Source organism: Fusarium redolens (assembly GCF_020744475.1).
Source record: "Fusarium redolens strain MPI-CAGE-AT-0023 chromosome Unknown BKA55scaffold_19, whole genome shotgun sequence".
Classification (NCBI taxonomy): domain Eukaryota; kingdom Fungi; phylum Ascomycota; class Sordariomycetes; order Hypocreales; family Nectriaceae; genus Fusarium; species Fusarium redolens.
The window spans coordinates 774,204-789,389 of NW_025763682.1; the positions used below are offsets into that span (position 1 = coordinate 774,204).

The 15,186-nt window shown below is 40.8% G+C and overlaps 4 protein-coding genes across 4 annotated transcripts; 1 reads left to right on the plus strand and 3 right to left on the minus strand.

Annotated features, from left to right (window-relative positions):
• Nucleotides 1-4,776: 4,776 nt before the first annotated feature.
• BKA55DRAFT_742791 (uncharacterized protein) lies at nucleotides 4,777-6,983 on the minus strand (the record flags this gene model as incomplete). Its single annotated transcript, XM_046201520.1, has 5 exons — nucleotides 4,777-5,088; nucleotides 5,190-5,812; nucleotides 5,871-6,017; nucleotides 6,103-6,275; nucleotides 6,328-6,983. The coding sequence occupies 5 exons, from the start codon at nucleotides 6,981-6,983 to the stop codon at nucleotides 4,777-4,779; spliced, it is 1,911 nt and encodes a 636-aa protein (XP_046044014.1).
• Nucleotides 6,984-8,001: 1,018 nt separating this feature from the next.
• Nucleotides 8,002-10,594, minus strand: BKA55DRAFT_598324 (uncharacterized protein; the record flags this gene model as incomplete). The annotated part of the gene is made up of 8 exons (XM_046196224.1): nucleotides 8,002-8,178; nucleotides 8,212-8,261; nucleotides 8,349-8,445; nucleotides 8,669-8,927; nucleotides 9,153-9,328; nucleotides 9,468-9,618; nucleotides 9,767-10,053; nucleotides 10,169-10,594. 8 exons carry the CDS (start codon nucleotides 10,592-10,594, stop codon nucleotides 8,002-8,004), a joined length of 1,623 nt encoding a protein of 540 aa, XP_046044015.1.
• A 1,760-nt stretch (nucleotides 10,595-12,354) lies between these two features.
• Nucleotides 12,355-12,922, minus strand: BKA55DRAFT_581017 (uncharacterized protein). The gene has a single exon (XM_046194009.1). It carries the CDS (start codon nucleotides 12,809-12,811, stop codon nucleotides 12,512-12,514), a length of 300 nt encoding a protein of 99 aa, XP_046044016.1. The 5' UTR covers nucleotides 12,812-12,922; the 3' UTR covers nucleotides 12,355-12,511.
• Nucleotides 12,923-13,151: 229 nt separating this feature from the next.
• On the plus strand, nucleotides 13,152-14,722 carry BKA55DRAFT_544693 (major facilitator superfamily domain-containing protein; the record flags this gene model as incomplete). The annotated part of the gene is made up of 3 exons (XM_046190741.1): nucleotides 13,152-13,389; nucleotides 13,437-13,619; nucleotides 13,674-14,722. 3 exons carry the CDS (start codon nucleotides 13,152-13,154, stop codon nucleotides 14,720-14,722), a joined length of 1,470 nt encoding a protein of 489 aa, XP_046044017.1.
• Nucleotides 14,723-15,186: the final 464 nt, after the last annotated feature.

The following is a 15,186-nucleotide window of genomic DNA, read 5'->3' on the forward strand; positions in this document are numbered from 1 at the left end:
AAATCGTTACAATCTAAGGACTATACTTAGTTGCCAGTCCTGGGTAGGTTTACACTTAACTATGAACATAAGTGGGGTTAGGGTTAATTGTAATATAAGCTAATTAGCTTAAAAAGATAAGTATATAAACTATTTATATAAAACTACTATTTATTTAAAACTACTAGCTAAAATAGCTAAATAAGTAATTAACTTTAAGCTTTTAGAAATAGTTTTAAGCTCTAATTTTAAATAAATAATAAGAATTAGGGTTAAGGTTTGGATTAGGGTTAGGATATATTATTTAAGCTATTTTTACTAAGGTTTTATCCTAGGATTTAATTTAGGTATTATTTTAATATAAGAATACTTAAGGTTAATAAAATTATATAATAGCTATAAGTTATATATAAGCTATTTTACTAAAATAACATTCTGTTAGGATAATATTAATAATTTAGCTATAGGCTATAATTAAAAAATAATAACCTTAAGTTTATAATTAATAAAGAGAATTAATACCTAATACTAATAATAATATAAAAATATAACCCTAAGTAATAAGGGAGTTAATAAGTAATAACCTTTAAAATATTACTAACTTATTATTTAACTATATAATTTAAGTAAATTATTTAAAATAAAGTTTAATTATATAACATATATAATAAGCATATAAACCATCTAAGTATATAAACTACTTTTCCCTCCTATACCTAATTTTTTACTTAATTAATTAATTTATTAACTACTATAATGGTTATAGCAAGCATTCTAGGGTAAGAGGTCTAAGCTTCGTTAATAGGGTCAGATAGATGTCTGTAGTAACAGACATAAAGGGACAGATTCCCTAAGGACTTTAGTTTTCTATGCTTCTTTTTATATATAATTTTATACTCTTTTTCTTTATATTAGATATTATTAAACTAATTATTTAATTCTCTATCTTATAATAAAGACCTTATCTTAATTAAACCTAACTAACAGTCTACACTTAGCTTGTAGTTGAGAAGTGTTGGAATATATCGTCTTGTGCAGTCTTTTCTTTATTATTGCTCTTCACCTTTAAACTACTAAGCATATTAGACTTAAATTATAAAGCTAGAATACTTCTTGCCCTTTAGGCACTTTGAACTAATTCTAAATTAAGCCTCTAATATATTATAAATATATATAAAGTTAATTATTTAACCTTAACTTACCAATAAAATACTCTCTAATTTTAATATAATTAGGTTTTAAAATTATATTATTTATTAAATCTAAAGGAAAAGATTACAATTTAATTTATTCTTAACCTAAATATATAAGGATTTCTTCCTTAATTATATATTATTAACGAAATAGCTAACTAACTACTTACTAATTATAATATATTACTTATTAATAAGTACTAGGCTTATAACTTTATTATATAATATAAAAAGCTTAAAATATTTTTTTTTATAAATATAATTATTAAAAAGCTAAATATAAAGATATAATTATTATTTATAATTAGTTTATATTTATAATAGTAGTAATCGCCAACACGCTGCTGCCGCCTCCGGTTTAGCAGCACCGCCTAAATAGGCAAGACGCGCATGCCAAGCTCCCGCCTGGCCGGATATCACGTAACTCCCTGTATATAAGTCAAGAACCTCCGTCCCTGGCAACATATATCTTTGATCTCTGCTTCTTCCTATGCTCTGCCCCTTTATATCTGCTATTCTTACTCTTCTATAAGTATCACTGCCTTTAGCCTAAATCCCTTTACCTATCCTATTATATTATTATTCTAATTTAGAATAAAGTTCTCTTATTAAAGGGATTAATTAACTTTATAATACTTATATTACCCCCAATACCTATTAATAAAGAGAATAAGATATATTTTAATATTTATTTTTAATTATATTCTTTAATATTATTATAACTTTAATTTATATCTTATATAGCTTCTTTTTTTATCCTCTTTTCTTAAAATCTAATAATAATAATAATAGTTTAAAGAGCATTCTTTAAGTAAGGCTACTTTATAATAATATAATACTTCTTAAGTAATAATAAAGTATTTTATAATAATATTTTCCCTTTTAAGGCCTCTAGTTAATGCCTATTTAATAGTAAAAATACTATAATAGCTTATTAATGCCCCCTATTATATAATAGAGGATATTACTATTTTAGACTTACCTCCTAAACCTAAAATAAGTTACTCTAGAGGCCTTTAGTATAATCTCCTTCCCTAATTAGTTCTCTTAGGAGGTAGCTGTAACGGTTGCACAAGCCGTTAAGCCACAGGGCAAAAGATCGGGCCATAATCGCTATGCAAGCAATTATGGGTGTGCTACAGCTGCCTTATAGAAGCCTTACAGCGCTGTTACGGGCACGAATCGTAACAGTAGCGCAGGTAAAGCATTTAATTATAGGTTGCTTAATAAGGCCTGAGTTACTAATTCCCTATTTAGGTATTACTAAGACTACCTGCTGCTTAGGCAGAAGTTCCTTAATTACTTCCTGTTAGTCCTTGACTTACCTGTTTCTATGCAGATCGCGATGGCTTAGACACTTCAGAAACAGGGCAAGTCAGCATGCCAAAAGGGATAATTAGGTGAGGAGAGGGACGCGCGCTCTACGGCAAGCTATTAGTGTTGCATATATATAACCTCTGTTAGTCCTGCTATTGCTAGATTATAAGATATTTATAATAGCATCTTAAGCTCTCTAAATAGCCTAAAAGGTTATTAGATATAATAATTAATATATATAAGCATAGCATTAAGCTTTATTATAGTTAGGTAAAAGAGCTAGTACTTTCTAAAACTTTCTACCTAATGCTATCTAACTAATTAAAAATAATATTTTATATATAAATAGTCTAATACCTATTATAACCTGACTTATTTAGTATCTCCTAAGAACTCTACCTTACTAGTAAGTAATATAGATCCCTAGTAATATATAAGAAGTATAGCCTGGTAGTAAAGTAATTAGCATAAGGGAGAAGCAGTTATATATCTTCCTCTATCCAAACTACTGTAATCTTATAGAACGAGGAGAGGCACCAGGATGGCACCAGGCCTGGCTCCTAGAAGGGGCTAGGACTTATTTAGCTGCATAGCTTAGCTATAAGTATATAAGCCAGATAATACCTATCTATCTTTATCTTTAATTTGGCTATACTATAAATACCAAGCCCTTTAACTCTTTTCTACCTAATATACTATAACTTAAATATAACCTTATTAATTATTAACTTTAAGTAATAGAAGCTATTATAAAGCTTTACTTCTCCTGCCTCTTAGCTAGATATAGTATCTTTATATAATAAGAAGGCATATTTAGCTCTTAGAAGATCTAGGGATATAGTAATTTGTATTCCTGATGTTGAGTATAATACTAAAGATAAAGAGAATATAAGTTAAAAGCTTAATAATTTATAATCTTATATAATATATACTAGTACCTCGGATTATTTAAGTAAGTTATTAAGGCTATAGGGCTCTTTTTAAGTAAAAGGTTCTAATAACTAACTATAAACCTAACTACTACTAAATATAATATAACTAAATTAAAAGCTACTATTAGTATAAATACTATATTAGTAATATCCCTAACTTAAGTAAATGCTGCCCTAGCTTAGCTAAATAAGTTAAATAAGTGTTACCTTACTAATGCTAAATTAAGCTAATAATCTTATAAAATAAATTACTTATTAATTAAGAATATATCTTTTAAGTATTAAGATATTAATTTTATAACCCCTCTTATTAGCCCTAAAAGCTAGCTATATCTAATTATAATAAATATGAAATAGCTTTAACTTAAACTAGCTAGTTAATAAAGTAATATAATAGTTAATACTATCTCTAATTATAAGATTTATTATATCTCCTAGGGTTATTAGAATTCTACTTTAACTTATATATACTTTTTTTAAACTACTAGCTTTATTATAATAGCTTCAGTATTAATTTAAGAAAATAAAATACTTACTAGTAAGTTATATAATAATATTATTTCTAAAGTTTATATCCTATTTCTTATAAAATTATTCAATAAATGATGTTAAAGATAAGCCTTAGATAATATAAGTATTATATTTACTTATATTAAGTTTAAGGCTATAAAAGCTATATTTAATTCTAATACTAAAGAATTTTTTATATTACTATTACTTTATTATTACTATTATAAATCCTTATAAATATATAAAATTATATAATATAAAAATAATAATATAGGCAGTAAAGGTTTAGGAAATAAAGATAGTCTTAATAGGCTAGGATTTTAATATTATAAAGAAAACTCTTTTTTTCTTATAGATATTAAGGATTCTGGCTTAGAAGATAATAATTTAGATAATATCTACCAGGGTCATAAGCGCTATAAGGTCTTAAAATCTACTTCCTATTCGGTCTGCAGTACCGCCGCCAGTTTTCAGAGCTCTCGCATAAGACAATCAGCAATATATGCCATATAATTACCTAGCGATATCCGAACGCCTGGTGGCGACATGTACAGTCTAACGCCACCGGAGGCAATGCCAGCCCCGTCTGAAGCTAGCATGCTTCTTGCTCAGTTCGAGGAATGCTCTCTCAGGGATGTCTTGCTCAAGCGCATCACTGAGGGCGGCAAGACGACATTTTAATTACAGTTTGAATTGGGACCACGATTCAGTTTTTCTAGAGGTAAGTAGTAGAGACTATTTTTGTAATAAAATTCATCGCAGAGAATAACTACCAACTATCAACATATGCTGCGACATTTTTGGTTCATTATTCGTCTTTCAGAATAGTCTAACTGGAGCTATCTCTACTGCAAGACCCATTTTTGACCGACCTTGTGTAGGTTAACGTGAGCCAGCTGCTGATGATGCTTCATCTCTCTCAATGAATCCAAATCGATGTCCCCATTTTCCATCCTAGCCTTATCTACCGCATTGATGGCAAACAATACTGGCACTGTCGAACCTTTCATAACTTCGACCTCTGCTTTCGCTGACTCAACAATAATGCAAATCAGAAGAAAGATAGAGAGGGCAACCTGCATACTTAGAAGTGCCAACCATTCCCAACGAACCTGGACGTATACCTCGGTATTTAATGAAACACCATCGACGTTGGACTGATCAGGAAGGAGTCTGTTCGAGCCGGTATTAGGATATAGCGCAACAGATAAAGAATTGGTTGAACTTGCGTGTTTGTGAGACTGTTAGCCACGTTTACCGCCATGCCCTCCAGGGCGGTCCACCAAGCTCTCTCTGCCTCCTGGATTTCAAGCGTGGAATTGCCCTTCGCAAGCTTTTGTACAACCTCTTTGGTGGCTTGTGCTATGATGTCACTGCCTGATGTACCACGCATTGGTTCTCCTGCTAGAACGACAGTGTAGCCACTTAGCGATTCGTTTAACTGAGATGCTATTGTTCTCGTAGATAGCCCACCAATGGTCCATGTGACGTCGTCTTTGCCTGGTGATTCCAAAGGCACGTATCCACGATAGTCATCCCCTTGCAATGCGTGTAACTTCGGGATCTGAGATGCCGACTTGTTCATCCAAAGGACATTATCGACTAGTTCAGGATGATAAGTGTCAATGCACCAATAGGAGGATACTTCGACTGCCCAAGGTATGAGATTAGGTGGCTCCCAATAAATAGCAAAATAATCGAGAATTGATGCATTTCGCAAATGCTGATGTACTAGAGTTGGCCCACTGCCAAGGAAAAATGTTGGGGCGCCAGTGTATCTGACACGACTTTTGCCCGGTTCTGTATAAACACCATTCGGCAGAGTGATATTAGGATTACCATCGTGGAAATTGACATCCGCCTCGATCAGGTGGGTGACATCTGGGGAAAACCTTAGATACGACGGGCAACCGTCTTGGAGGGGTGATATATAACATACTCGTAGCCTCGTATCCTATAGCAAGCGTGCGGAATTCTGGCCATCTGCAGTTGGCCGAGGCACACTTCGGTTCTCTAAAGGGGATCGTTTCGGTCACCAAATTATGGATTCCTCGTCTGACACCTCTTGCAATTGCTGGCTTGTTCACTATGCGTATTTGTCAGACATTTACCAACCAAATGTTGCAGCATGTGCGTTGTTAGAAGCCAGTGGTAAGAAGTGGGTGACTTACTGAAAGCATAATTCGACTCATCCTTCCCCCAGCTCTCCCCTAACCTCCATGCCTCTGCACTTCCCTTGCTTCCATCTTGGTTAAATCTAGACGGGTATGTGACGGCAAATTGTGTGATTGTTGATGTTGCAATCGTGGTACTCAAAAGAAATGCAGCGATGATACCAACAAACCTATTTTTGTGAGTAACCGTACGAACTTAGGTATCTGGGAGGCAGAGCTTACCATCCCTTGGTGTGAGAGAGCAAGTTTAAGCTACCACCTAAGCCTCTTGACGCCTTGTCAAATGCTTCGAAGTCCTTGAGCGGTCGTGGCTGCTTGAACCAAACCCATTTGGCTTGTGCTAAACCTTCTGTTACAGGAATAAGTAGTGCGGATCTGCATATGGTGGCTATGCAAGCTAGAACTGTATTCAAAGTGATACCGGATGGCCAATCAGGCAGAGGCTGATTATTGAATTTCTTCAAGGTCATTGTCAGGGTTACTAGAGCGACGACGCTGACTAAACAGCAAAGCATCTCCTGCCACCAACCCTCGATAATACGCCGCAGGGTGTTTTGCCAGCTTACCCTACTTGGGACAATGGTTTCCGCGCACGGACTGACTTTCTCTGTCCTGTATCCCCCAACGGCAAAATCTTCCTGGTTCAAAGTCGACCTGTGAATTTGGTCGTTGATGGGTACTACACCAACAGCGCTGGCGGATTGTTTTTGATCGAAAGCTTTTGTAGGAGTGTTTGGGTCGTTTTCTTGGTCCAATAGAAGCGGCTCACTTGCAGGTTCAACTGACCTAGACTCAACGCTGGTGGGCCGAGCAACAGCATCGGCTGTGTTTATGGGCTTACGCCAGATAGACGGGGTGCTGTCGCGTTCGGATTCCATGTTATTTTCGTAAAGAGTATGCTAAAGAGTGTGGCAACGGACTTAGCGGAGTGGCAATGAGATGAGTAGGTATTCAGTTCTTGAACCAAGTTCCCTCTTATATCAAAATTAAACGAGCACTTCTTATTTAGCCGAATTGCCTTCTTGTGGGGGCAGTATTTTGCTTTTGTCTGGAGGCTGAAACGCAACAACCAACACACCTTCCCTATTCAGTAATGTCTAATTTAATTTCTAGAACCCAAGAACACTTGGCCGAAATATGCTTGTTTGTGGAGTAAGATAATGATGTTTCAAAACTATGGGGCCTTCAAGCTGATACTGAACACCAATGGATATCGAATTCCGAGCAATGAACCATACAGCATTTTAGTTCGTAGCCGCCCCCGATTTAACATAGTCGTTTTCATACTGACTTCGATATCACTGCCAGAAGTTTACCAGTACAGGTAAACTGTAGATTGCCCCTTCTCAGCAAGGCTTTTAATACTGTCATTGGGATGCCCTTGGATTATTTGCTGGTACCCCTATCGCAAGTCTGTGCCACATTCTTGCATGTGTTGACGACCAACATGCAGTAGCATCGGCGAAATGGTGTATCCAGCCTAGCCAGCCAACCGGGGAACTTCAGGTGGGAACGGAAATAGAGATCATCTAGAAATTTATTGGTTAATTTGGAAATGACACTGTATCCTTTCTTCAAAAGTCTTCCGGGAAGTCTCCATCAAATTAAGCGATTTCAACCAGTAAAACCATACGCGCCCTGCTAGTTGCAAAGCTCAATAGAGATCCGCTCAAAATAAAAATAAACTTGTGCAGTATAGTAAGAACCTTACGAAGATTAGCATAAGAATATGGCTCCGCACCACCTTCTAGAACATTAAATAGAAATTATACACAAGATCAACTAGAACAACGTAAAACTATTCATGCTTAATTAATATTCTCCTTCCCCATAGAAATAATTACTATCCGACTTTCTAGACAGTAAGTCGCTGCCTTCAGAATCCGATCCATAATCTTAGACAGAGTATTCCTCATCAGTATCATCATCTGAGCCTCGTTGTCCAGTCTCCTGAATAGGATTGAGGGTTATATATTCACCTTCAGCTTGGTCCACAGCCTCGTACTGTGTCTGGAGAGGGGTCTCGATCATGGTGCGAATAAGGCAAGTTCGCAACACCTCCTCATTAGAATCCTAAAGGTATGCCTGATAGGCTTCGAGCCATACGTAAGCATCGGACAAGCCTGGCATTAACTCAGTGCATTTTTTAAATTCAGCTGCGGCGTCGGCGTATTGTTAGTTGCAGTTGTCATACTTCACAGGTTAGATGAATCATCCCAATAAGAGAGGCAGAGAGTTATAACCTACTAAAACGCCAAGGTTATACCAAGCTTCGTACAGGTAAGGATTTAGCCTCACAGCTCTTGCCAAGCTGTGATAGGAGTCCACGTATTGGGTGACCTGATAGTATATAATACTGCGAGTTATCTAGAATGAAGGGTACCTAGGCTGGAGAACGATCGCGTTTTTCAGGCAAACATAGGCTCCCCGGTAGTCTTAGTGCACCAGATATGCTCTACCCAAGAGGTACCAATTCTTAGCAGCAGTGCAGTCTGGGAAGTCATTTAGTGTTTAGATTAATCGTATCTTGATCTCAGTAGGGTATCTGCTTACCCGAAAAGACGACAAACTTCAAATAACGTATTAACTCCCGAGCACGTTCGTCTTCATAGTGATGTTCTACAACTCGAAGCAGTTCTAGACCAACAATCGCATTTGCTGTCAAATGATTAGGGTTCTCAACTAGCCGAGCATATGCATCCGCAACATCTCGAATAGACTTTGCTCGATAGATTACTTTAACCTTGCGAAAACTCTCTGTTTTCTGCTCAGCCTCGACCCGGGGCAATTGAGGGCCAAACTTCTCTTTATCAACCCTTGACCTTTCAGAACGCACATTAGATAAAATTGACAGAGGCGATTCGCCATATAAAGATATGATTGGAGTAAGACTTGCCGTCCGCCATCGGCCACAAATGTTGCTGTTACAGGAGTCCCGTCAGTCAAGTTTATATATGCATATCTTGCAACACACTCACCAAGATTTACGGGAGCCAAAATCCAGGATTTGGTTCTAAGGAGTTCCGGTGCAATTCGGATCCGCGCACCTCTCTGCTAAATGAACTGCTCTAATGACCATGGCTTGCTCAACATGGAAACCTGCCTTGATCAAACCAGCCCAATTATTTTCATTGACTTGCATCCCGGTCTTTGCATGCGTAAGGGCGAATAGATTCCGTACAATGTTATTCACACCAGGCCTTTCATTTGCATAGACAACGAACTAAAGTAAATCGAAAAATGACTATTATTCTTAGTTAATATTCCCATACTATATAAGTAAAGGAGCCGTAGTCTAGGCAACATGATAAAGAACACAGTTAATGCTCCCATACAGCAACCGCCAACTGACTGTGACTCACTTCCCAGGTTCTGCAAGCCTGTAACGGAAGGGCCCAGCTTTCGCCGAGGGCATCGCCAAGCCGCACGATATCTAACGTGGGATAGAGTGGTATAGCCTCGATAGCTCGTATAATACGTTTCAGCTGTCCGCTTATATCAAGGAGCATGCGCCTAGATCTTTGTCAGTGAATTGGCATCTTGAACCCTGGTACTAAGACGAACGTGTTTCTGCCGATAGCTTTAAGTATTTCCTTTGAGCACTTGTTTAGACTGAACCAGTTAGTAGGTAAAAAAGGTATATTTGACAGTAGGAATATACAAAATGAATAATTCCTTTACATCTTGCATAAGACGAAACAAAGCTTTCGCATAGCGAGTTAGGAAGGCCGTATGGCGACGCGCGGTGGCCGACGCCTTTTCTGCTTGTCGTGTCAAGTGAAGCATGCTTGTCTCGATGCCAGTCAAGTGCTTATCAATCGACTTTGATTGCTTTGAATGTATCTCCGCACTGACCTTTGCATCTGCTGCTAGCGTGTCAACTGCACTCTGTGTTCTCGATGTTATACTCAAGATATTGGAAGCATGCCTGGCTATTACATTTGCATGCTGTTCGATCGCCAACGATTAGGCAGTCCCGACAGACTTGGATTGCTGTGCGAGGCGCTTCATCCGAGTGCTATTTGGGAATTAGCCTCTTCGTATTTAGATGCTAGAGTTTCACTAACAGTTGCTGCACACTCAAGAGAATGTTGATCGCAGACATTTGCGACATAACAGTCTGCCGCAGTGAGTCCACATCGCTTTTGGCGATCATAGACCAGTGAAGCCTTATCCCGATAGCACTGAGGCTTCTCGTTGTCTTAAAATGACCCAGACTGCTGTCTTTGGATCGCATCTTGTCGGCCATAGCTTGCAAGGGTTGCGAGCAATGCACAACGATAGCTCTGATCTTCTCCAAAGTCTGGAGTTCTTCCACGCATTCAGGGTCAAGATTCAAGACGTGTTTAAGGGTGTTGCGCACGAGATTCAATTCGGCGCGAAGTTGGAAATGCGCCGGAGCGTCTTTGTAGTTGCGCAGCTCAATAGCGATGCGCTCAAAAAGACCCAAAACGGCAACTACATCGCCGACAGCGTATCCGAAGGACATGGTTACTGATGACAAGACGATAGTGCGTATGGACGAAATGTTTATTGAGGATAATGCAGCCTTATTTTGGGCTGAAGGGAAAATGATTGCCTCGTTACTTTCATATTGCATACTATGCCAAATTACAAAGGGAAATGTTAGGGGCTGTGCGGCTGCAGTAGGCTGGGCGCAGCCTGCAGCACACAAACCACCATTACTTACTGAGTCATCCTCCATCGGTTTCGTCCTCGGCGCCTAATCTAGGCTGATTGGCCTATTGTGTTGCAGCCGGATTGACGGTCAATTCCGTGGCCCAGAGTCTCGTGTTGGATGCGACAAATTGGAACCTCATATTTCCATTTAGATAAGCAGGCACCCGAAGTTTAGACGCTCTAGCACAATGCAGCCCCTGAAACAGCACCCATGACCTGGAGAGCGCAAAAGGCGCAATCCAGACGCGCCGTCAAGTGAGCGTGCATCCCTCCCTGTGCAGGGGGCACCTTTAGGTCTTCGCTACGTGTGTGGGGTAACTCGCCTACGGCGTCTAAAAACAGGGGAGCAAAAAGAGTCAGGCTCCAGTTGGACCAAAACAGGTCCCTGAATACACAAGACTAAAAACCAACAACGCCAACATGGCATCTGCCAAAATTGGTGATAACAATGAAGAACCAGCTATTTATACCCCGCCCCCTGACGAGATTGCAGTCCTTGCTTCGTCAACCTTTCTCTATGCCTTCACGATGGCAGTTGGTAAGCACGCCTAGTGGATCGAAAGAGACCGAAGTAATGAGATTTTTGAGAAGAAATAGAGCACTTTTAAAAAGAACGGTCTAAATATCTATAAAATTTATAATGCCAAGGTAAATATGTGCATACGCCGGAGAGGCAAGAAGTATAAGTCTAAGTCTACCAAAAAGGCATTGCCGCTATTGGATGAGGAAAAAGTCAGGATAACTTATACCTTGATAATATAAGCCGATTGTTACCAACAGAGCACGGCAGAACAAAAGCTTCCCGCCACCAGTGCTCGTGACTGCTGTAGATGTTGCAGATAAGAGGAGCGATTAAAAATTTTCCATGTGGGAAAAGGGATGGCGGCGGGGGAATGATCAAGAAGGCGCGTTGTGGATAGGAAGCCCGTCAACTGGGCTCGAACGCAGGAGCTCTATCGATATAGAAGACATATAAGAAATAAACAGTGCTTGTTTATGCCTTGGCTCCGTGTCTCCATGAGGATAGCTTGTGACAATGACAATCACTGAGACAGGCGGGAGGATGCACCGCGGAGGCGCCAAAAAGCGAGCGGCTTACAAAGGAAAGGGTTCACTTGTAGATAAATTTGGCATGTCCCTGTGACGCCATACACTAAAGTCATGCCCCCTGAATCCAAATTTAGCGCAGCGGTTCCCGAGCTAATCTGGTCCGTTGGCCTGCATGCAGATCAGACACCAACCCAATGGGCGTCAGCTTCTCTGTCTGGACGTGCTCCTTTGATTTGATGTACCCGTGGATCTGACCTAACGGAAACCCCACTCAGAGAGTGGGCGGCAAAATTCTGGGACAGCCGATGGGTGAGAAATAGGTGAGAAAATCAGGAAATCGCTGGCTCAGACTTCTAATTTTATCGCAATCAATTCGAAATTTCTGCTGTGACTCAATTTAAGTGTATTGAAGCTATTGCAAAAAGTAATTTATCATGCGAGGCTTATTTTTAGTGGTGTTACGGCCGATTATGATAACCTTGACTGCGGGCCAGTCCAGCCTCGTTTCCCCGCCACACGATGCCTTCACCTCTGCCTCTGATCTGGCCTCCAACGGTAGAGGGAATGACGATCTCTTGTTGTGTGTGCCTTTGACGGTGTAACATATTCATGATTCTGTGATAAGTGGAGGAAAAATTATCGGAGTACAATAGATATCTGCGTTTGGTAATCCTGGCTAGAAGGAAATAACACCGCTTATCAGGAGGTTCTGCCCTCCAGCTGCTCCAATGGGGACAGCCATACGAGACTCGGTGCGAGGAAGACATTGACATCCTGAACCTGTACCGGCTGAGTCGTTGTCGCGGACATGAATATAGATCGGTCGCACTTGAGGATTATCCCCGGTGCTACGTATCCGCGAGCGATGGAAGTACGGCTCGCGAGATAGAGATGTTGCAGATGGCCTCTCACTGGATGGGCTGTGGATCGCAGGCGCTGTGGACAATGATGTAGGAGATATCACCACGACACTCATTAGTAATTCTCTGATCTATGGCTTCGCCTGGAAATGGTAATCAAGTACTCCCGGAAGTATATTGAATGGTTCAGGAACATATTGCACTTAATATCAAAAGCTACTCAACATCGCAACACCATTTGCTGAGCTAGAACAGAGCCCACACGCTGGGACGTTACTCTTCATCTAAACCTCGGATCCTTAGCCCCGCCATAATGATGCTTTGCGCTTATCCTATTGGTTGCGTAAGCCTCGGCTAACCATCTTTGATCCACTTCCGCTGCCCTTCATATGCATTGTTGTCTCCCAAACTTCCTGGTTGTAACTTACACGTCTTGTCTCTTGGCCATCGGTCACAATGAGTAACACAGAGATGTTGGCAATCTCCAGCCATAGCGAGTCTCACGAGCTCCGCGCCTGGCTACAAACAGCAGTCTCTCGACATGCCGTTCAAACGTCCACGCCCGACTCTGCGATTGAGCGTGAGATACCAGCCGAGAATGAGCATGAGATAGCACAACTAGCCCCAGTAGATGGAGGAATTGCGGCATGGCGACTACTCGGCGCCGCCTTCGTATTTGAGACTCTACTATGGGGTAAAGCACTCTTCCTTTACACAATAGCTGGAATTGACATCGTATAGGGTTTCCATTGTCCTTTGGTGTGTTCCAGGACTACTACTCGAGAATCCCAGCCTTTGCCAGCAGTCCATATATCGGTGTCGTCGGCACAATAGCCTCTGGCCTTGGCTATATAGGGGCCCCGTTTATCATGCCTTTTATCCAGAAACACCAGCGTTGGCGGCGGCAGATGATCTGGGTCGGCTGTATGTCAGTCACCTTAATTACAGCTCCTTAACTAATGTATTCCGCTTCAACAGGGCCCATATGTATTGGCGGACTCGTGGCTGGTTCCTTTGCCAATACGCTCGAGACTCTTATCCTCACGCAAGGTGTCGCTTATGGTGTTGGGTTTCTGATCCTTTACTACCCTATCCTCATGATGGTCAACGAGTACTGGATAGCTCGCCGCGGAATGGCTTACGGGCTACTCTGTGGCGCGTCGGGTGTTTCTGGTGCCATCATGCCATTTGTTGTACAGGCTCTCCTCTCGACTCACGGCTATCAGACGACCCTCCGCGCCGTTGCTATTGGCCTAGCCGTTTTAACAGGCCCCCTTATCCCATTCCTTGACGGTCGTTTACCACCCTCCGAGCACGTCAGCACGCCCAAGACGAATTGGTCGTTTTTCAAAAGCCCACTCTTCTGGCTATACTCTGTATCCAACCTATTCCAGGGCTTTGGATATTTCTTCCCCTCCTTGTACCTCCCATCTTTCGCGACGTCTCTTGACCTCGGCGAAAAGTCCGGGCCCGTACTTCTCGCCGTCATGAGCGTGTCCCAGGTTGCAGGGCAGTTTGTTTTTGGTTACCTCTCAGATCGCAAGCTACCGCTCGATGTCCTTGCTGGTAGCTCTACCCTTGTGGCCGCCGTAACGACACTCACCATGTGGAGGCTGGCAGACTCTTTTCCCGTCCTGGTCGGCTTCACCATTCTATATGGTTTCTTTGGGGCCGGCTTCACTGCTATCTGGGCGAGGATGAGCACAAGCATCACGGATGACGTGACCGCTGGGCCAATTGTCTTTGGCCTCCTCAACTTTGGCAAGGGTGTTGGCAACGTGCTCGCGGGTCCTGTTGGTGGTCTGCTGGTTTACAACAGCAATGCCCTGCAGCACTCGTCTGCTGATGAGTCTCTGGTTTCGTCATCGTATCGCTGGGTTATTATCTTTACTGGGTCCTGTATGTTCGCGAGCACGTCTACTATTCTCTTGCGATATTTAAGACGGTTCCTCGGAACTATAGTTACACTTGGCACCAAGTTTCTTGAAAATTGGCTGATAAAACAAATGTCTTTCTTCTTCTTCTAGAACTGTCATATTCAATCAAGTCACTTATACTTATCGTCATTCTCGGCGAACTGAAAATGACAGAAACTCCAGAAACCACCTTATGGTATCGCTTTTGTCATCCTATTTGCAACACTTCAAAATTATCTTCATCACGCAAAACACGGGTTCAGACGGGGTACTCGACCCCTGGGATAAGAAAAGCCAAATGCGATGAATCAAACCCATTCTGCGGTAATTGCAAGCCAGTCAACTAAGCCTGCGTCTACCACCCTCCTCAATTTGTCAACTATTGAGAAAAACGCTCTTCTATAGATAAAGCTAGCAAGGTGATGAATTTGAAGCGTCAGGGTGATACTGCCGGCTTTATTGACCCGGCCATGGAAGCTTAGACTGTTCTTATTGTTGTAACGGCCTTGAAAAGGGTGAAACTCTTTCGGACGGCACAGCTGTACTCACCCGTGTATCATGAACCAAAATTCAAT